Source organism: Zonotrichia leucophrys, chromosome 2, assembly GCF_028769735.1.
Source record: "Zonotrichia leucophrys gambelii isolate GWCS_2022_RI chromosome 2, RI_Zleu_2.0, whole genome shotgun sequence".
NCBI lineage: Eukaryota > Metazoa > Chordata > Aves > Passeriformes > Passerellidae > Zonotrichia > Zonotrichia leucophrys.
In genome coordinates, this window is record NC_088171.1 from 111,113,050 (window position 1) to 111,135,632 (window position 22,583).

At 41.8% G+C, this 22,583-nt stretch overlaps 2 protein-coding genes across 6 annotated transcripts in view; one reads left to right on the top strand and one right to left on the bottom strand.

Annotated features, from left to right (window-relative positions):
* MAPRE2 (microtubule associated protein RP/EB family member 2) overlaps positions 1–17,334 on the top strand; it is a 71,902-nt gene extending 54,568 nt beyond the window's left edge. For 3 of the 5 annotated variants that reach the window (XM_064706066.1, XM_064706067.1, XM_064706069.1), the window contains 3 exons: positions 4,567–4,706; positions 9,137–9,292; positions 14,372–17,334. In XM_064706066.1, the coding sequence (XP_064562136.1) occupies positions 4,567–4,706; positions 9,137–9,292; positions 14,372–14,443 (368 nt within the window). In that variant the 3' untranslated portion in view covers positions 14,444–17,334. Of the gene's footprint in view, positions 1–4,566; positions 4,707–9,136; positions 9,293–14,160; positions 14,245–14,371 lie in introns of all 5 variants that reach the window. The other 2 variants (XM_064706068.1, XM_064706065.1) reach the window with 1 other exon arrangement.
* Positions 17,335–17,381: 47 nt separating this feature from the next.
* The window catches only part of LOC135444418 (ethanolaminephosphotransferase 1-like), a 56,595-nt gene continuing 51,393 nt past the window's right edge, over positions 17,382–22,583 (bottom strand). The window contains exons 9-10 of the mRNA XM_064706064.1: positions 21,975–22,157; positions 17,382–20,877 (exon numbers count right to left, since the gene is read on the bottom strand). Of these exons, the coding sequence (XP_064562134.1) occupies positions 20,812–20,877; positions 21,975–22,157 (249 nt within the window). The 3' untranslated portion in view covers positions 17,382–20,811. The remainder of the gene's footprint in view (positions 20,878–21,974; positions 22,158–22,583) is intronic.

Here is a 22,583-nt window from a genome sequence, read left to right on the forward strand (position 1 = left end):
AGGTCTCTTGTTACAAGACTGTGCCTGTGATGTAAAGAGAACTGGAATTTGCAGCACAGCTTTTTTGTACCCAAAGCTGCATGGTGCCAACAGCCACTGTTTTATGTTGCAGAAGTTTGCATCTGTTTGTAGAACTTAGGTATTTAGCAAAAAGAATAGTGAAGCTGAAAGTGCGTGGGATACATTTAATTATGGGGGTTTTTTACAAAAAAATTAGTAATTGTTTCTGGAGTACCACAGATGGAAACCTTGAATGCATTTCAAAGCTGGTTCATCTTAATTCAGTAAAAGAACAGAATAATTTGTCTTTCAATTGTGAATTGACTTTTCTCATCTCTGCTAGTGTTATGTGGGCAGGTACAAAAAGTTATCCAGGTGCTAATTGAAACAGCTGCAATACTGTTTACAAAAAAATTCTAATTGGAACCCTGCACTGACCTAAAATCAGAGCATGCTGTCACAGAAGTTCTCACAGAACAGTGGAGGTGGGAGGACACCTCTGAGATCATCCTGTCGAACTGTTCTGCTGAAAGCAGGGTCACCTTGAGCTGGTTGCCCAGGACCATATCCAGTCACATTTTGAGTATCTCTGAGGCTGGAAACTCCTCAACCTCTCAGTACAGTTTGTTCCAGTATTTGATAACCCTCAGAGTGAAGAAGTTTTTTCTTATGTTTGAATGGAATTTGTTGGGTTTCATTTTGTGCCCATTGCCTCCCATCCTTTGGGGACCACTGAAAGGAGCCTGTTTCCTTCCTTCTTTGCACCTTCCCTTGAGGTGTAGATGAGATCCCCCTGAAGCCTCTCTTCTCCAGGCTGAAAAGACAGAGCTTTCTGACCTGGCTTGCGTGTGAGGTGCTCCATCCCTGAGTCTTTGTGGCCCATTGTTGGACCCTCTCCAGTTCATCCATGTCTGTCCCGTCCTGGGGAGCCCTGAACTGAGCTGAGCATTCCTCATGTGCCTCTCCAGTGCTGGCTGGAGGGGGAGCATCACCTCCCTCAGCCTGCTGATGGTGCTCTCCCAGTGCAGCCCAGCACTGCCTTGCTTGCTCAAGGGTGCTCTGTTGGCTCATGCTCAGCTCAGTGCCCACCAGGACCCCCAAACCCTTTCCTGCCACAGTGCTTCCCAGTCTTTTGGCTGCCAGCATGTTTTGGGGCATGGGGACATTCTTTTCCAGGGAAGGGTCCTGCATTTCTTTGTGAACATCAGCAGTAAGCTTGAAGAGGAATTAATAATGGCAAACGGTTATGTTGCAGATCACAATGCAATTCTCTCACTGATCAGGGAAAAGAGATGATTATTGGATACTTTTTTTACCTAAAATACCTGTATAAAATTTTGTGCTTTCTCAGAACGTGTAAATGGGTCATATATAAATATTTTCATGGAAGAAATTATGTTGAAAAGAATTTAGTAATAATAAACTGCTTGGGTTATATAGTCCCTCTGAGCAGTACATTAGGAGTTATTCCATTATTGCACTAATTGACTGCAAAACCATTGCTCAACACCAAGTCATTAAGTCTATCAAGATCTTTTGTCTCTGTTTAGATATCTGGCTGTTTCAAGTACTTTGCATTACTCCACCGACCAGCATCCTTTAATTATTTTATGAAATTAGGCTTCTGCTGGAATGGAAGCTTACTTCTGGGCTGATTATAAAACTGATGCCTTAGAATAAATGTGCAGTAAAGCTTTTTTTTTTCTTCCAGGAAATTTTAGATTAGAAATCCCTGAGCATTCTCTGTTGCAATTAAGCTTTATCCAGCTGTTGCTGATACTTCCTAGTAACTAGTTAGCTGGTTTTTATCTGTGTTACTGAAATTGGAATATTGTGGTCATTTAAGAACTGATCCTGAGCAGCAGAACAAAAGTTGATTTCTTTTGATTTGTCTGGACTTTATCTTTTAAAAAAGTAAGCTTTATAAAGCTTTGTGGCACTTCGCTGTAGAAATCCAAAGGGCTTTGTTGTTTTCAGAGGAGGGCACAACACAATGCCAATGTCAGTGCTGCAGGCACTGGGGATGAGGCTTGCTCAGCTCTGGGAGGGCACCTCAGCTGCAAATTAGAGAGAATACCTGGGGATCAAATGTTTGTGCCTGCTCTTTCCTTAGCTCTCTCTGTGCCAACTTTAAAGCATTTACTTTTCAGTTGATATCCTGAACCTGCATCTTGTAGTTGTAGAATACATTAAGAAGTAAATGTTGCTGCTTTGGTCATTAAATAACTTGAGACCCAGCTAGAATGCTAGAGTCAAAGTGATTTTATTTCTTTCATGAGTGTGTTCTTATTGCATATTTTGGCACTAGCTTACTTCTGTCCATCTGCTAATCCAAATGAAAATTATTTTCCTGGCTTTGAGAACATTTTAGCAATCCTGCTGTAAAGCAGCTGATTTTTACTTAGTTATACTATGGGCTGAACCTTGAAAGCATTGAAGACAGAATGGTAAAGTTTAGGCAATTTCATAAAGAAAAATAGCAGCAAAAGATCTTTGCTTTATTAATGATTTTCAACAAATTATTTATTCTTTGCTGATCTAAGTATGAAGTGAAAAAAGTCTCATTTCAGACATATACACAACACTGAATTTTCCCAACTTTGGCAAGCCTGTGTACTATATCTGAAATCTGCTAGAGTTTGTGTATGCCACAGACATGGAAGCTATTGGAATCATCAGTTTCTAAAAGAAACAAAACCAAAACAAAAAAACACCAAACAAAAGGGAAAAAAACCACAACAAAACCACGAAAAACCCCTGGCAGTATGGTTTTTTCCCCCTTATCTGTCTTATATTAAAGAGCCTAGAAAAGGAGGATGGCTGTCTTGCACAGAAATGTTTACACATGCTAACTGAATTGTCAAGTGGTTTGTTTGTGTTCTGTTGGCTTTAGGTGACCCAGTTAATACAGTTATCCATAGGGGTGGGAGGAGATTCTTGCTACAGAGGGAGGCCTGTGACTAAATCAGGAAAGCTTAAGCTTGATTAAATAACCCATTGCTGCTCTCCTTCCCCATCACTTGCCAGCTCCTCCAATGAACCACTGTCACAGTTCTAGGTCAGTGAGGCTCTGTGACTGAGGCTCTGCCACAGTCTGGGCACATGCACGGCCCCACAGGCTGTCTCTGCCTCTCCCTGCCTCCTTGCCATTTCTTCCTAGTAATGGCTTTTTTTAATACATTGGTTTTACAAAGAATTGCTTTATTAAAGCATTGTCTGACACTGGGGATACATTGTGGAAATGACAACTTAACAGAATTTGTGGTGTGCCATAAATCAAGTAATCCTGTGGGAGGAGCAGCTGGTGAGGTGTGGGGTAGAAGGTGGCTGCTGAGAAAACCTGGGCAAAATCCCTGTGGAAGGGGCGAGCAGCAAGCTCAGAGCCCAGCTGGGAGCTGGGTGCCTGCTGGATCAGGGCTGTCTCCTGCGTGGCTCAGGCTTCAGAACTGACAGCATCTGATGGTGGAGGATGGCATGGAGCCTGTCAGCACATTTGGATGACTGTGTTTTACTTGCTGTAGGAATCAGAGATGAACATGGGTGCTGCTGAGCAGGATCTCTGATTCACATGCCTGCCTGCTTAATAAATCAGAGGCCAGAGAGAGGCTGGGTTTCTGTTTTGTCTCCTTAACCAAACCAGTATCAGATGTCCCTCCAGTGCGTCTCAAGTTTATTCCTTGTTGGAGGGAACAAAGAAAAGGCTGAGGCAGAGTGCAGTGCTGGGGGAGAGCTGTGAGCCAGGCACTCGTGTTTGGGCTCAGTGACTGTAAGGAGCCCCCAGCATCAAGAGAGGAAAGATGGAGAGGCAGAGCAAGGCAGGAGGAGCTGCCTGGGAGGTTCCTGTGAAGGCACTGCAAACCCTTTCACACAACTGTTGCTCTGCTTGGGCATTTATGTGCCAAGTCATTGTGGAAAAAGAGTCATGCACTCATTACTGAGTGCGCACTCACTACTTGCCATTTTTGCTGGTGAAGATGTTGCTCCATATTCTGGCAGCTTTGCAGCGCAAGTAATTAAAAAGAAATAGGAAAACCTAAGGATATCAAAATACATCTTCTGGTCACTGTGGCCAACTGTGAGTTCACCAATGGGTTTAATTCTGCTCTGAGTTTCAATGCCCTTGTCTCTGGGTGATTTACATTTGAAAATGAAAAAAGCACAGAGGCAGTTTAGCTGACTTTATTTCAGCTCTGTCTTTCTCCGGGGAAATTGAGGATAGCTGGATATGTTAAGTAATGGGATGGGGGAATGCTCTCTTAACAGCACATTTTTTTTGACCTGAAAGTTGCTCAGATCTAAGGGAACTTTTTATTCCTGGTGTGATGTTGTTTGTTTTGGTTTTAGAGTTGCCTCACTCTCAGTAGCAGACTCAGATTGATAGGAAATGTGGTTTTTCCTTTCCCAAGGCATAACAGCAGTGGAATTTCCTCTACTGTCACCTTGAAGAAGGAGAAAGGATGGATGGCTGTAAAATAAATTTTTGTGTTTCAGTACCAGATTAATAGGAATGCATTTATTACAGAGATCAATCTTGTTTAATGTTTACTTATTTACTGTGTTTTTCAGGTGCTGCTAAATCCAGTCCAGCTTCTAAACCAGGATCAACACCTTCTCGCCCGTCTTCAGCAAAAAAAGCTACACCAAGCAGCTCAGCATCCAAATCAGATAAAGATTTGGAAACTCAAGTCATACAGCTCAGTGAACAGGTAAATTTGCTTTAGGCACAAAAGTAGATGCATTCATTGTCACAGGCAGGCATGAAATCTAATATTGTCTTCTGATGAATGATGCTCTTCAGAATTACGAAGGGACAAAAAGTGGAAATAGTTCAGCTGGAAAGAAATATAAAAAAAGAAGAGATTTATTGTGAAAAATAATGTCTGGCAGAGATGACTGATTTTTGCCAGTATTTTTAAATTATGATCTTAGGAGTGATGGGTAAGTCTTGCTGAAGCATGGTAATTTTATTAGATGCTGAAATATATCTTTTATTTCACCTGGATAGGAAAAATCCAAATAGTGTCTTTGCTCTTGTGTATTACTAATTTGAAATAAATCATTTAATGTGCCCCTGTGGAGAAAACAAGCCTGTTTGTCATACCAAGGTGTTAAGAGATTTGCAGTTAAAGTGAGACTACAGCATTGTGCTCTGCTTTCTGTAAGGATGGTGTTAAAGATGCTAACACACTATTTTCATTTAAAAATGCAATCTACCTTTCTGAGAATACTTAGTTATATTATAAATAATGTTTTGTGATATAATTGAAAAAATTCAGAATTTCTGTAATGTTAGGAATGTAAGGGCTTCATTTTTGTTTATCCTCTGGAGCTTTACACCATTCTCTCATTTCTGAACTGCAAGAGTGTCTGCACTGGACAAGAATAAATACCTGCATCTGGCTTGAGACTGTGCTGTCAGAATGGTGTGAATGCCACTACTATATATGAGGCCTGAGCCCTGCATTTGTCCTTGGTGAGGGAAAATGGAAAGGAAAAAACCTGTATTTTAGAGCTCCTGGCAGCTGCATTCAGGAAGCAGTCATTATTCTGGATCAAGTATAATTTTCCACAGTTAAAGGCATTTCAGCTTCAGACTTCCATTGACCTGAGCAGCAATGATTTCAGTTTGCTGGGGCACTGTTTGCATGTTTTTGATGAGCTGTACTCTGAAAGGTGGTGGATGGATGGCCACATCCCAGACATGGTGTTCTGTGGATTCAGGGTATCATTCTGAGCAGCAGAGAGCACAATGGGATCCTCCTGCTTTCCAAAGGGGCTCTAGATTGTTGCTGAAACAGAAAAGTTTTTAAATGTTGCACGAGGGTTGGATGTATATATTTTTTATGGAATCCTTTTTTTTTTAAACAGTGTCGAGCAGAGTTCAAATGTCATCTTAATGCAACTTAAACCACAACATTTGTACTCAGAAGTCAGAATGTGTTTGCTTCAGGAGGAAGAGTTGGTTGGCATCTGAGCAACATAGAAACATTTGATCTTTACTGAAACAGACAGTCACTATCACATCCACTGCTAACATATTCCTAGTGCGTTCCATGTGTGAAAACCTTAAGCTTTATATACAAATAACCCTGAAGGAAAACATGACTTCCTCCATCACCAAAGAGAAGAAGAAATTTTGAGGATATGAAAAACTGATTCCTTAATAGCTAGTTTTTAATAGACATCATCCAGCTAGAATGGTCTGGAAGGCTTTTTTTCTTAATGCTGACAGCATTTGGTATCTCATTTCCCACTAATGGATACTTGTAAACCGTGGCTGTGTTACACGAGCCAAAAAAGCTATGCTGCAAGCAGCTCTGAGCCAGGTTTTCCTGACCCCCAGTGTGAACATGCTGCAAGAGCCAAATTGCCTGGTTTTTACTACTCTGCAGCAGTTGTGGAGATGAGGCAGCAGCCACCATTTCTGTGTTTGTGTTTCTGTGTTGATTATAAGTAAGAAGTGCTGAATTTTGTCTTGGATATTAGAGTCCTATGTGGCTCTAATTATTTTTTCATTCCTTTCATGGACAGCAGTTGAGGGAGATGGAAACACCTGAACTTCCATGCAATTGGTAGCAGAAAAGTTTAATCAGTGGGGATGTCTGCACCCTATGTTTTACCATAGTGTAGCTTAATGAGCTATTAGTAATAATTGTAAGCATCCCTAACATTTGCCAGTTAATGGCTCCCTATAATCTTAAAGTTTCTCTTAAATTCTCTTCATATTAGTGACTGTAAGGAGTCACTAATGTGCCAGTAAATTAAACTCCAAAATTAAATTCCAAGGAGTGTCACTCTGTGCTGGAACTTGATTACCCATAGCATTGAAATGACTTTCTCCCAAAGAGTGTCTGAGTGCAGCTGAGGTGACAGCACAAACCAGGGGCTGTTGCATACAGAGAGGGACTTTTACAGATGGAGGATGGTCCCAGGAACTATTAGCTGTGTGTTGATGTACATGTAGTTTCTGAAAACAGCATCATTGTGGCTTTTTGCCTACAGTTGGGCCTAATCTGCAGCCTGGCTCTGCAGCCCTGTCAGTATTCATGCTACCAGTGACTGCCATCAGAGAAAAGTCCAGTCAGTAGGAACTGCTGCCTTTGCACCCATTACCTGGGCTGCAGAGGGGTGCTTTCAGTCCAGAAATAGAGCATGGGAGCTGACATGATCTGTTCCTCAAGTGTCAGCCTTCTGGCATGCTTATGGAAGGGAAAAGTAGGATGCAGATGTGCAAAGTGTCTGAGGAAATATGGATGCACATGGCACACACAGGTAGCTGGAGCTGAAGGGAAGCATATCTAGTTTGGTTATAGCAATGTTTACTATATACAGTAGTTAATTAAGTCTGTGCACATGTACATACTTTAATGATTTTGTTTCTTTAAACAGCGTGAATGTGAGAGAATGAAAACAGGAGAATGTCTTCATAGTAAATAGGTCAGAAGGGGAGATAGTCTCAGCTATTAGCTGCCAGTTTTTCAGCTGAAGTTCATTGTTTTCCCAAGCTCTAGCAAGCACAGAGCAAGAGATCTGGAAGCAGTTACATTCTTATTCTGGCTGGATTCAGGCATTGCTCTCAAGCAATATGCTGTGGCAGTTCCAGAAGGCACATCCTAACTATGAGGTCTTCATCTATAGACCAGAATATTGTAAACTCTTGTTTCATTTTGCTATTCCTACTTTTGTAAAAAAATAGTTAATTTTAAGGTGACTGGTCATTATATTCATAATGAATTCAAACTATGAAGGAAGACTTGAGCATCACACTTAGACAGCTGGTCAGAAATGAATTAGTGCATAAATGAGGTGCCCTGAGATCCTGCTCTGGTAACAGGTCAGTTCTGCTGCTTGATGCCTTTGAGAGTGCAATCAAAGGTCAGAAAAAGGCATCCCTAGCTCAGCAGTCATGGAAAAACAAACTGAAAGGATTTAGTAGGCTATCAAAGCATTGTTTGAACTCTCCTGGTATTTTTACTAGTGAAGGAAATAAATTAACTTGCAGTAGAACTGGCAACACAGAAGTTTCTATTAAATCGTATTAGTTCACTGAAATGTAGTCTGATATGATTTAATTTATTTAGCATGTTTTATTTAGAAAATCATTTGTATAATTGCAGGATTTAAAATGTGAATGTTTGGTTGTAATTTGATGTGATTGTGGTCAATGTGTTTACTGTAGACAGCTTTATCTGTGATTATTTTTGTTGGTTTTTATGCTGCTGTCCTCTGAATTTCTGAGCCACTTACACGTTCTCCTGATTGTGTATATCCCATTAGACAGAGTTTATATGTTATGCTCCCACAAAACCTCTCTTTTTAAAATATATATGTATAAAACTATATTGCAGCATCTGTTGTGATTTATCCAAAGCCTAATCATTAACAGCTACATTGCCCATGAATTATTTGCAGCAGTCCTAGTGGTGAAATTGAGGCTGACAGTGTAGCTTGAAGACTCTTGTGAACAAGGTTGCAATGAGAAAGGTACTTGGCATTTGAGAGAATTTGTTGGTAGAAACAGCACATCAGTCAGAGCAGGTAGCCCGTGGTGCACCCAGCCATGGCAGCAGAGAGCTGAAACACAGGTTTGTAAAATGTGGTGAGTGAGGAGGCAGAACAGTAGAGGTGACAACCAGCACAGCAATAGCACATTTGTAACTTGAGGACCTTTTCATTTCCTAACCAGACTATTTCCCTCCTCTGCTAATTCAATGTATTTTTAGGCAAGGAGACATTGTAGATTTCCCAACAACTACACATTTGTCCAGGCAAAATAATGCAAGTTCTGAGCTGAAAGTTTTAGTAGTTACCACTACATGACATTTCTGGCGATCCTGTTGGGAGACATGGTTTTCCTGATTTCCTCACTGCTGCTTTGAGCTTCAGTTTAAAAGAGTGCTGAGAAAATTGAACTTTAAGGATCAAGGTTAGGATGTATCCAGGAGGAGTAGTGGGGGAGCCTGATTCTCTGTGGGGTAAGGTTCAATTTAGCACTGCAGAAAGAAAACTGGACTTCATTTCAAGCCATAAAATCAAATATGTATTTAAGATTGTTTCACATACAAAATTTTAGACTGTGTTCTTTTGTCTGTAGTGCACCTCAAAACTGATGCATCATGTCTTGGTTTCTATGCAGGTACATTCATTAAAACTTGCACTTGAAGGTGTGGAGAAGGAAAGGGATTTCTACTTTGGCAAATTAAGGGAGATTGAACTTCTCTGCCAAGAACATGGGGGAGAGAATGACCTTGTCAATCGGCTAATGGAAGTCCTTTATGCTTCAGATGAACACGTAAGTTGAAGCTTAATGGGTTTTATCTCAACAAAAAAAGCTTAATTGCATAAAATTTTATTGGTGTAGTATTGGGTCATATCCTGTATTTAGAACTGCAGCTAGAATTCCTGTGACTCCTCCCCAAAAAGGAGGTTTGCATTGAAATTGCAAACAACAGGCTTTTTAACTTGAGGGGAGGATTCAGGGGGGTTTGTTGCTTTTCACTGCTTCAGTGTAGGTTTTGTATTCTGGGTTTGCTGAGCTTTATCTAAAAGGGGAGTGTCTCTTTCTCAATTTTAAATTGATTTCATATGTTTCTGAGCCTGTATTGTTTTTTTCATCTTCCCCCTATGTGCATGAAGTCTTTTACTCATGTCCTTTAGTGTGTTGAAAATCACAAACATTCTGGCAGAGATGCTGTTTGCTGTCTACAGCTGTGAACCTTCTCTGGCCCATGTGTTGGAATATGTATGGTGCAGGTTGCCAAGTACATAATTATATCTACAAAGATAATGCTCTTTAGCATTTTTTATCCTGTTGCTATAGGCAAAATTCTTCCTTGTGCAAACCAAATAATCCTCTATTAGCAAAATTTCAGAAGTATATTGTCTGCAAGATTAAGCAAGAATCTCATTGCATCGTAGACTTAATGTTGTAGACACTGAACAAAGCAAGAAGCTGCAAAGGGTGCTGGTTAAATTCCTCAGAGACATTCAGGGATAATGATTCAGTGGAGATTTAGCTGAACTACTCCCATTCATGTTAACTAAATCCCTGTATGGATTGTACTGACAATTGACCCTTCAGGCACCAGTGGAGGAAGGCTTTGGCTCCAGAGTGTACAAGCATCAACTTAATCCCTTGGCAGCACTGTGGTACCATAGGCTGTTCTTACATCTGCTCCCAGAAAGCTGTTGCAGCAGCAGTCAGCTGACTTAGTTTTATATCAAAACTAGTGCTGGAGGAATACTAATTCAACATACTTTGTCTAAAAGAGGCTAATGTAGGGCCTAAGTGTTTGAAAATTAGGTGCAAGAGAACCTCAAGTTTGAAGCTAACAGGTGCCACTGCTCAGATGAGAAGTGACAAGGGAAAGAGGATTTGTTCAGGAGTGCAGAGCGAATGCTAGAGAGTAAAAGGAGGAGGAAAACATTATTTTCATAGGAATAAACAATAAGACAAATTTGCCAGGCATGTGATAACAGGGTAAAAGTGTTACATATATATAGTGGTTAGGGAAAATGTCTTCTGGATTCAAGAGCAGTGATTTATTTATAAAGCAAAGCCAGAAAAATCCCTCTTCTCCCCATACCCCTACCACATCTATCTGTCTGTTGGCTTAAATAGCAGAGTGGTTCCACATCAAGGAATGCATTTGTTGCTTTTCCTTCTGCAGTTTTCCTTACTGTCAGAACACATTACAACGTGTTCTACTTCAGTCCCTTTCCCAGTGTTTTATCTGCTTCTTCTCTCCAGGCCTCTCTCTGCTGAAATCATCATCCATGCCTGCATGTGAACTACATACAACTGTGCTTTCATCTAAAATGTGGTTGCTGTTGGAGACTGGGTGTTTCACTGCAGCAGGAGGGCACTGCTCCTCCAGAGAGGAATGCAAAATTCTTCACACAATTTTTTTGCTCCTTTTGGTGGGAGACTTGATCTCCTCAGCTTAACAGATGGACTGTGACTTGCTGAGGAAAGACCCAAATGCATTAGCACTAAGCTAAAGACTGTAGCTTAGTGCTGATTCAGATCCTGCCTGCTTTTTAGTTTTGGACTTCACTCTCTTATTGCCCTGCTTTGCCCTTCAGATCTGGGGTTTTTTTTCTCTCTGCCTCTATAATGAATTTGTCCTAAGTTAAATTCTTTATCTTGCAGTATTTTGCAGGTTAATTCCTTGGTAAGAGCAGTTTGGCTTTCTTAGTCAGGCCATGAGGTTGTTAGGTGAATTGTGTGCAGAATTATTCAAAATGCAAGTATAGAGTTCAGTCCCTCAAAGAATCATTTCCCAGGTGTTTGATTATTGTAGTATTGCATTGAAGAGATTTTGATCAAGTTCATGTCTTGGGGTGAGAAGTGGGGTAATTATTTTTCTCAGAATTTCAGTTTATAGTGTAGCTTCTGTCATGTCACCTCCTAAGCTTCTGTTTTGCTTAATTCAGTAAGAACTAATTTTTTAAGAGTAAACATTTTCTTTTTTCTTTTTCTTTTTTTTTTTTTTTTGCTTCATTTTGGTGATTTTGAGCAGTGCAAATATCAATCCAGTTGGTTTCTTCTCTTTGGAGCCTTTCTTCTCTTTTCCCTATTATGGTTCTGCTTAAACCTCATCATTATGTCTCTGCTTAGGCAAGAAGGATATCATATCTTCTTCATGTCATTTAGTATTTGCCTGATCAGTCTGTAGACCTTTGTAATTTTTAATTATGAATTGGTCATCTGTAATCCTATTCCTTCATCAAAAATATCAAAGTTGCCAGGCAACAGTGAGGGGTGGAGAGATGTGGCCCCTACTTTTCAAGCTCTCAGTGTGTAAAGCACTTGGTCACTTGGAAAAGCTTTTGCTTTCCTGCACAGGCTCTTGGGGTTCAGTTCATGTAGAAGTTGGGGGAATTGCTCATGTTGGGCATTTCACTTTCTCTGCTCAGTTTCCAAGAACAATAGCTCGACATGCAGCTGGTTTGGTGACTTTCTGCTCTAGCAGCTTCTATATCTGCTGCTACTTTTGGAAAAGGCCCCCACCTCCCCAACACCAAGTTTTCAGGCTCTTGGGGTTCAGTTCATGTAGAAGTTGGGGGAATTGCTCATGTTGGGCATTTCACTTTCTCTGCTCAGTTTCCAAGAACAATAGCTCGACATGCAGCTGGTTTGGTGACTTTCTGCTCTAGCAGCTTCTATATCTGCTGCTACTTTTGGAAAAGGCCCCCACCTCCCCAACACCAAGTTTTCATAGTCTAACTCTTCAGTCTACAGGCACACCTGAATAGCTTGAAGCAGATAGATCTAAGGGTCAAAAGAGACTGTCTCTCAACATGGGAGACAGAGATGACCATGGTCATGTGGCTCAAGCCAGAAATAAATGCTCTAAATAGATCTTCCACTACTTTCCTTTTTAGGGGATGCTGTTCAATGAGATTCCACAGTCCCAATGTAATTGGACTCTTATGGTTCCCATTTCATGTATTTATACAAGCTGTACATACTGAAAAACATGTCCCAAGTCTCAAAACAACTTCTGAGGTAGTTACATTATAAGGTTCACTATTTCCATCAAAGATAAACCTGGCAAAGTAGGAGCCACCACTCCTCTTCAGAGCTGTGGAGTAGATTCCACTCCCTGTGCTTAGAAGTTTTTCCTATTGTACAGATGAAAGCACGTACATGACCCATAAAATCTGCACAAGTGGGCTTTCTGACAGTGCATCTCATCACCCACAGCCTGTGGAACATGTGCATTCCAGAGCAGGTCACCTCAGCACAGAAGGAGGGTCAGGACAGATGGGGTTAAGGCAGCATCACTAGCTGCAGCTAAAGAAGCTTCAGTTTTCTCACCCCGCAGGGCAGGGTCACGTTCTCCCAGCTGTCAGCTCCTCTCTGCGAATCTCCTGTTCTCTGCACATCCTGCACCCTTGCAGCCCATCACAGGAGCTGCAGTTTTTAGGTACAGCTCACAAAACTGTTGTGACATGATGTACCTACTGTGTGTAATAAGGGCATCATTTCCCCCAAGGGGCCAAAACGTGCTTAACTTCAGCTGTCCTGACTGATGTGTGACTTCTACCTGAAAATGGCACCTGAGTGATAGAAAGCTTGCTTTCCATTGAAATTGGGCTGTTCCAAATGTTAGGAACCTTATTCTGCTTTTGCCCTTAGATAAGTATTTTACTGCCAGAAGGGAATTAGTTTGTTTCATAAGCTGCTCTGACTATTGTGGGGAAACTTTTGATTTTGCCTCAAATTTGAAAACTTAGCAGTAGCAATTTGTTAAAGTTTGTTGTTCAAGCCACTTGCTTCTAACAAAAGTTAGGGAGCCAGGCAAGTTCTGCAGAGGTAGCCCACTGGGGATACTGGATTTTGAATGGCAGCTCAGTGTGCTGGAAAAGTGTTTTCCTTTGGAACTGCCTAGGGCAGAGCTGTACTAATGCAGGGCAGAGCATGCACAAGAAGGATCTCTTCAGTGAACCGTGCTGTGGAAAGATGGAAAGCACTTGAGAGGAAAGCTGTAAATGCAGCTGTGCTTAATAGCAGTCCAGAAGGGATGCTCTAAAAGTCAGCCAGACTTTTTGAGCTCAGATAACATTGAGGTCAACTCAGGGTACTAGGCCTGCTGCCTGTAATTGAAAAGTTGTTCATAACTGGTGTCACCTGCAGCGAGGATACAGCCTTTCCTTGTGTCAGGGATTCATCTTCCAGTGGGAATGTATATTCAGAGAGACAGCTTTGGATAAAACTGAGCATAAAAACAATGGGAAATGATTACTTAGTAATTAGTGCTTTTTACAGTAGCTCTATGAGTCAGTGAATACGGGGCTCTTCCCCTCAGGCTTCCCAAGAAAATGTGTTTGCAAGTCTATGGGATTGGCATGGGAAAAGTAAAAATTTTGGGAAAGTAATACGCCTGACCTCAAAAAGGAGGCTGTTGAATTTTTCAAGCAGGTGATAGTAAAAGTGTCTTGTCCATTTAGTGATCTAAACCTTGAGAGAAGGATGTGTGAAAACTACAGCAGACAGGTTCAGAAAACCTTGGACAAGCTGAAAATGGGCAGATATAAGGATGCTGTGGTACAGGATCTAAATGTTGGCATATCACTGTCTAACTGTTCAAAGTGTTCGTTCACTCACCAGAACAGATAACAGATAGCAATGTTGAAAGCTGACTTTTCTTCTAGGGAATTACCAGTACTGCATATGCCTCAATTAGAAGTACAGAAAGTACATTTCAATATAATTTTATGAGATGCTGCTTTCCTCAGGTAACAGCTCATTTTGTACTTCCTTGCATGAAAATTAAGTTTTATGCTACAGTGAGCACCACGGGGCAAGATTACATGAGGAATGCTTTCTGCTGAAGAGTGTTTTGGGATCTTTTTCTCCCTACAGGAGAGCCACACAGATGAGCATGAAGGTGAAGAGCAAGTCCATGAACAGCCCCAGCAGCAGGATGAGTACTGACTCACGCAGCATCTCTGACAATTTTCGTTTTGTGTGAGAACTTTCTTCTGGAGAATGGAACATGTGCGGCCTCAAACTTGAAATCAGTTCACTCCCAGTCTGCCATTAACATTTATGTACCATAGTGAGTGCCAGCCAACCACTGCATTCTGTACCAATACTTTGCCAAGATGCATTTGCAGGCGTCTTCTTTCAGTGTATCTTCCCAAGAGGTTGTAGGGCTACATCACCTACTGTACATCACTGCAACGTCACCACTTGGCTGCTTGAGATTTGTTCTGCTCTTTAAAAATATATATATTTATTTTTTTTTCTTTTTCGTCTTAAGTATGATACACTTGTAACTTGTTCTAACATATTTATATTGGCATTTTGTGTGGCAAGGAGTTCTGTACCACTAGCTGTGTCTCTCACTTTGTGGTGCTTTTGCATTTTCTAGTACATCTGCCTTGGGGCATCGATTTGGCCAAACAGTTGAAATAAAGGGATACAGTGGATGTCATACTCAAGCCATAATGATGAGGTTGTGTTGTGGAGGAAAACGCTTGTGTTGCTCGCATTTATTCCTTTCCTGCCTTCACAAATGGAAGGCAGAGCATCTGTTTCACTGGGAGATTTAAACCCCTGTTAGGAAGCTTGTTAGAAAGCTGCATGGTATGTTTTTTGGCTGATTTCTGGAGGAACAGACATACACCTAAGCTTTTTGAATACCCTCCCAGTTCCTAACTAGTCAATAGACATTTCCCAGCTTTTCTTCCTTTCTGAGGAATCCAGTCCCAGCCTCCAGCCGCAGCTCTACCTCCGCAGAGCTCAGTGCTGAGGGAGGAGAGAAATCTCCTTGACACAAGTGTAGCTGCAGGACACAGTTTGTACCATCATCCTTGGCTTCCCGCTTCTCAGAAAAGGAGAAAGTAGGCCACACATTTCTTTCCACTTTCCTTCCCCCTTCCACTGCCCTAGCCATACAAGTCTAGAAGACAGAAATTTGGTCACTAGTGCAAAGTATGGGGGGAAGCAGCAACAGCAATAGCCCCGAACCGTACCCCAAACTCCCCTGTCAGTGGATGGTGGACACTTCACAAGTTTAAGGCTGCTTGTAAAGCATGGAGAAGCAGTGAGGAGTCCTCCTGGAGACAGGGCACACATTAGAGGGAGACCATCTGACTGAGGGTACAGAGCTGGTTCTGCTCTTGGCTGGCCTTCCTCCTTTAAGGCCAGTGTGGTGCAGAACCATGTGTGCACTGGAGATTCTGCAGTGGGAGCGTTCCCTTCCAGTGTGGTCCCATGGCCCTGTTCTAAATGATGGTATTTTATAAGGAGAGGTATATTGAAGTATAAAAAGCATTCCTTGTTCTTCTCCTACCACTGCACATTGTAGTCTCTCTGGTTATTTAATGCCTGGTATTTTTGGTCTCTCACTTCATTTTCTGAGTTCTGGTTTGCTGTGCTGATTTAGCAGGTACGTGGAAGTCCCATGCCAATTGGCATTCACTGAAAAACTCCACAGCCTATTGGACAGCTAAATCATTTTAGATGTTTGTAGGCTTCTAAAGCATTAGGTCCCCAGCTATACTTCCACAGAAAGGTTTCCAACACATCAGGCACACACACATGCACATGCAGTTTTCCATTCCTAATCAATCTTCTGCAGCTAAGTGGCTCTTAGTTAAATGTGAGAACCCTGCTGTTGTGTTGCACCACCAACAATATATAAAATGCTGTTGAGCACCAGAACAGGTATTTCCAGTTCCTTAATCCTCCCCCTGCACAGCAGAAGAGTTTCTGGACCCTGCAGGCTGAAGTTTTCCCAGCCCTGCACCCAGTATTGACCTCACATCCTACCCAGTGATGAAATCAAACTACTGCAACCTGCAGGCCAGCGCTTTCCTCTCCCTTCTCAATTGGTTACAAATAAGGTCTGGTTTATAAAATCGTGTTTTTTCCAAAGTAATTATTTCAAAGAATCACCACAAATGGGGGAATTGTCATTTTTGTTGTATTTGTGTTTATTAGAACATATGTACTTATTACAATTGTCATTGTAATAAACAGTAGTTCTTCATAATACTGTTGAAGAGCAGTTACTAATTTTTTTTCCAGACTCCAGAATGTCCTTTAACCTTTATGGGATATCGGAATGGGGCAAGGAGTTTGGGATCAGGCTATAAACTTAATTTCATCAGCATGTCTCTGCTTACTGGATTTCATCCTTCTGCCAATACTCAAGCAGGTGCATGGAGAGCACTTCAAGGGAAAACAGTTTTCTGAAGGTGCAAATGGTTGGGGTTGCTGAGCTCCCCTGACAGTTCATAGCCAGGCTGTTGTGCCTCTCTTCTTCTCTCTCTTTTGAAGCACATATGAAAAAAAAAATTTAAAAAAAGCTGAACTTTGTTTCCTGAAAATTCCTTGCATCCTATTTCTGATCTGAGGACCATAGCCCTGTCACTGCTTGTATCAAGGGGGGAGTGACTGATGTAGGGAGCCAGGGCAGTGAAATTCTTTGGGGGCACCAGAAATGTGGCTGTGCTGAGGGGAGAGCAGTGTTCTGAAAGGGGAAAGAGTTGTCCTTCCCCCCCACCCCCTGTGAGTAACCCATTATTCTGTTATGGTTTTAATATGCATTTGTAATTACCTTTACTAAATAGCACACCATAAAGCTTTGGTTATATATTAAATGTAAACTGAAAGGAATGTAAACATATGTATTGTTAATTATAAATAGATAAGTAATGGCATAATAGATACAAAAAAGTCTGATTCAGATGTATCAGTCATTTTACATTATCCACAAACTGTCGCATGATAGAGTAGATTTTTGTCTGAATATGTGAATAACTTGACTTGCGTTTATCTTTTTACATATTTAATAAAAAAATATATGTTAAAATCTGTCCAGCTCTAGAGACTATTCAGAACATTCTAAAAAAATAATTTTCTGGATTAAATGCATATTTTTGATTCATCAGGGGCTGCATATGGGAGCAGGAAGAAAAAGGCAGCTGCTTTAAAAACCCAGAAGTCCATTTATGCTGTGTGTGTGGATAGCATCTGTTTCCCCAAGAGCTCAGCAACTGTATTCCCTTTTATAAATCAAACCAGAAAATCCATGTATGCATGTATGTGCACGTAAACAGCACATTTTTCTTTATGGTAAATGCATATTCAGATTTTGGAGTGCTAACTCCCTTGGGTATCAGTCTGAAGCAAAACTGGCAGCAGCCAGGAGGCAAAGAGAGCACTACAAAAAGGTACCCAAGCTCCCAGTGGGCTTCTCGCAGGCCAGGTATTCAGGGATGAATCTTCAATACAGTACCTAAAAGCCACCTAGATTTTAGATTAAAGTATGAGGTTTTGTTGGGAGAGAAGGGGGAAAATTCATTGTTGCTCTCACAGCTCTGGTCTTTTGTAGCTGCAGTAGTTGCTGCTCAAGCGCAGGAGTTCTGAGCCTTGGATCGGGACCCTTTTCCTCTGTGTTGAAGTGACTCTGTTGTGAGCCACCAGCCTGCACCTCACTGCTCCAGGTATCCCTGGGCCTCTGACAAAGGAGGGGAGGATGAGGCAGAGACCAGAGGAGCCATTTCCAACCCAGGTGTTCAAACCTGGGAGAGCAGCTCTTGTTTAGCTGCTTTTCATAAAACCAGGAGGAAGGCATCTCCTTGGGTTAGTGCAACTGCTCTGAAGCATGAAAAAAATTATATATTTTCCTATTCAGGTAGTTGAAACTTTCTGCCATAATGTGACCCAAAAAATGTATTGTTAGACTGTTAGGTCATCTACATACCTGACTTTGCAAAATAAATCTGTGACCGTACAGCCCTATGAGCAAAAGCATTTTTCTTCCTATTCATTGAACCAGTTGTCATCTATGACAGCTAATAATTCAATAGACACACTGTGCAATACATGATCTCTTTTTATACTTGTCTTTATACAGATTGTAGTGATAAATTGCTTTAAAGAGGAAAAAGAAAGTTATTTGCCATGTTTTCATGTAGAAGGTGAAAAAACTGGCCAGAGATTAAGCCCTTTAAAAGTGATACTCAGTTTCTCTTTAGTAAGGTACAAGTGCAGGTTGTGGTAGTTCAAGTTTTATAATTTCATTTAATGAATATTTCAAATACTCCATTCCAGTGCATCAGAATGCACTGCTTCTGTGACCCTTATTTCCAGCTGTTTCCTAAATAAGTGCAATACAGATGGAAAAAAGAAGCCTGTCCGTGGAGTTTCTCCTTATGACCACATTCAATTTAGAGTTATTTTTGTTTATTGTTTCCCAATTCTTTTCTCACCAGAGTTTCCTCAATGCTTGTGATGGAAAGGTGAAATACAAAGTGCCCTTAAAAAGCAGGTGGGACTTTTGTGGCAGTGTATCAGGTATGGATGTAGTATTCAACTTCATCAAATGTTGAGACTGCTGGGTGTGTGCAGCAACATCAAACTCATCACTCCCCTCCAAATACAGTCAGAACTACCTTTTTTGGCAAACCTCATCAAATAAAGAGACTTCAGACTTACTCCAGGGGAGTCTTTGTGTAGTTGGGAACACTTCTGACACTTCTGTGGACACCCCATGTTCTCTGGGCATCACACAGGGTAAGGGCATGGCTGCCACACTGGTGGGAGGAAGCCTGGGAGATGCCTCCTGTGCTGGACCACAGCAGTGCCAAAGGGCATCCTCCCTTCCCTGCCTGGCTCTTGGCAAAACCTCTGACTCTGCATTACAGCATGACCTGTCCCCTCTGCCTGACTCACACCTGGAGCTGCTTGAACTGTGACTCACCTGGTGTTTGTTTGGAGGGTGAGACTCTCAGTGTGCTTGTTTGGTAGGTGGAACATGGATTCTTTCAAACCTAAAGGGACTTTCCAATGTTTCTGCTTTGTGAGCAGGGGAAGCTGATGTGCAAGCTTGTTCCCTGGTGCCTGTGCCAAGGGCTGCCTGGGGAAATCGGCCCTGCTGGTGTTGTCATAGGGCAACTGCTGTAACAGGAGGTACCAGCTTAAGCTGAAGCTGCTCATACAACTTGCCAGTGGCTCAGCTGAAAATATAATAAGAGCTACTGATGTAAGGGTAAGTTAACTGGGGTGCAAAAATGATCTGGCTAGTGATAAACTCACAGAAATGGTCTAAGAACTGAAAAAGATGAAGACTCAGCTCAGCAGCTCAAAAACTGCACTTCCATCTGGCTTCTGGCAAGTGAGATGGTTAAATAGTTAATAAACGTGCCAGGCTGTCAATCACATCCCTCTGTGCTTACCTTGGGGAAGTGGACAGATTGTTTAATTAGTGCTTCAAGGCCACAAAAGCCCTCTGGCTAGGGCAGCTTATGAAAAGACATGAAACTCAAATTCTTACTCCCTCTCCAAGGCACACAGAAAACCCTCGTGTATTATAGATGAAGGGAGCAGTTTACATCTGCATGCAAACATGTAATGTTTTTTTTTAAAAAAAATTCTTGTTTCTTTTTCCTATGGCATTTTCCAAAACCACAAGAATTTGCTTCAAGCATACAGGCAAATAATGACTTGTTTAGCATTTTGTACTGGTAGATGATGTTGGACTGAAACTAGCTTTGAAGAGAAATATGCAAATCTTTGAAGGTTTGCTGGCCAAATTTATTTTCAGCTGTTTACCTTTGTAGGCTATATTGTTTGTTGCTACTGAAATATAAACAATGTGCTTGTTACTGCCTAGAAAATAAATAGAAGGGCCAGCTGCTGCTGTGCTAGGCCTACATTTCTGACAGGTCAGCTGAGACTCAATGCTGAGAATGGGGAAAAAACTGTACATTTCAAAAACACTTTACTGTACCCATAGCTTTCTGAGCTCATTCTCTTGTCTTCACACATTCAAATGAGGTGAGGAAAAGACTAAATGTGCATAAGCCTTTCAGGAGGTTGTGTGGAAGAAATGAGCTGTGAGAAAATTAAATAAGGCAAATGAAGCAGGCACAGATGTGTGAGTGGGAAGGATGCACAGGGAGGGTTTGCACTGCTGGAGTCCCACTGGTGACTGGGCTGTATAAAACCGGTGCTGGTTATAAACCACCAAGGATCTTGTGTAACCCAGCATGCATTTATCCAGGACTTTGGACACAGTGGTAAGGCAGAGGAAGACAAAAGAGAGGCAAGTAACATGGCTTGGTAAGAAGAATAAATATCAACAGAACAACTTGGTGAAGTTCTCTGCTGGACAGGATCTTCCTCTGAGATGAGGCATCTGGCTGCATAGCTCATTGTTGCAGTGGTCCAGATATCTGTACTTTTCTATTCTTTGGTTGTTTTAATCAGATTCATTCCAACTATTTATCACATCAGAAGAGCTGCAAATCTCCATGTTAAGTGTTCCAGTCTGATCATAGTGCAGGTGTTCAGTCTTGGACGCGTTTCTTCAGGGAGAAGATGTAAATGTTCAAGTGCTCGCTCAGCTGCCTACCCTAAAGAGAAATCACAGAGATTAGCACCCTGTTTTGTATCTGCTTCACAATTCACTGCCTCTCCTCTCCCAGTAAGAGTAGGGGAACCCAACCACAGTCCTCACATACTTGGGGATCCCTGAGTACATGGAGACCTGTAAGTATTCAAACATGACAGCTGTTTTCCTTACATTCCTCTTGCAACACACTGCTGGGAAGTTACATGGCTACAGACTGGATTCACAGGTGACATAAGCTGTGATGGAGCTGGGTCCCTCTGTCAATTGTGAATTTTGACCGGGTATTTCCATTCTGACCCCCACCAACAGGCCCATGTCGATGCTCAGATAGACTCTATCATACCACCAATGTCTGCTGACAAAAGGCTGCTTTCAAAGAAAAATCCTTACATCCCACTGCTGTGGCTTAAATAAAAGAACACTGACCAGCTCCCTCTGAAACGAGAAGATGTTTTATCTAAAAGTTCAAGCCTTTAAAACAGTTGCTAAATGATCATTTCACAATTTAGAAAAGGGGGCCTCAATAAAGTAAAAATTTAAGCTGTAGTTCAGATGACAGTGGCAAGACTGAGATGTAGCAGATACGAAAATGTGCTGATAAGATTGAATGAACTGGAAAACTATTCATGTCACCAGCTTGAGAGATGTTAGCAGAGGGCCAAGAAAAAAATTGGGACAGCTATTTTGCCTGCAGATTCAAAGCAAAGTTGACCTTATTTTATTATTTCTATTTATGCCACTTTGCATTTTACCTTCCTATTTTTTCAGTCAAGTGACCTTAGGAGGAAGAAAGGCAAAAAGAGAGAGGTGGGTGCATTCATGCTTCATGGGTCGACTGCTACGTAAAACCAGTCTATAAATATTCTAATTCTGATGGGCCTAAAGCTGAAACCAGTTGGCTACATAGGAATAATTCAAGTCACTGAAGTTGCTGCCCATGCAAAAAGGCATGGCCTCCTGCAATAAAATGGTTTGGTTTTTTTAACTTTAAACTAAATAAAACAACACACAGGACTAAAAAAAAAAACCCCAAATGTAAACATTCAGACTCCCAGACAATGCCCCAACCAGAAGCTGTTTCCAGACCCCTGTGCTCACCACGCAGACGCCGTAGTGCACGTGGGCAGCCGTGACCAGGGTGGTGAACACGGCCAGAACCGCTTCCTCCATGGGGCCCAGCAGCCCCGAGATGGCTGCGTACACCACCAGCGCCAGCGGGAACAGGAACCAGTGGAACAGCTCTGGCCGCGTGCTGCTCATCTGGCAGATGATCACCTTGCACTGCCGGAGCAAAAGGGGCCAGGTGAGAAGTGCTGGGCCAGCCCCGAGGGTCTAAAGAAAAGTATTTCCATTTTCTCCGCGGGTTGCTTTGGGTGAGAGGGAAACAAGGCCGCAGTTCAACATGGGGCCGGTTTCTGGTGAGAAGGCGGATTGTAGGCACACACCTTTGTGCCTCACTGGGTCCTAGAGGATATTATTGCAGTTTAGAATACATCTGTGGAAACCCAGAGCACCAGGAATATTTCTGTGTCTGCTCTGAGGTGCCCTGACCCCCAGGGGAGCATTGACTTTGACCCTCATTCATGGAAAAATTTTCCTAGACTTCAAGATAGACTAGAATCCACAAAAGTGTGAAATAGATTATAGAGAGTAGTGTAGGTGCATCACTTGGTGAGAAATGTAGATTTTGGGATTTTTAGTATGTTG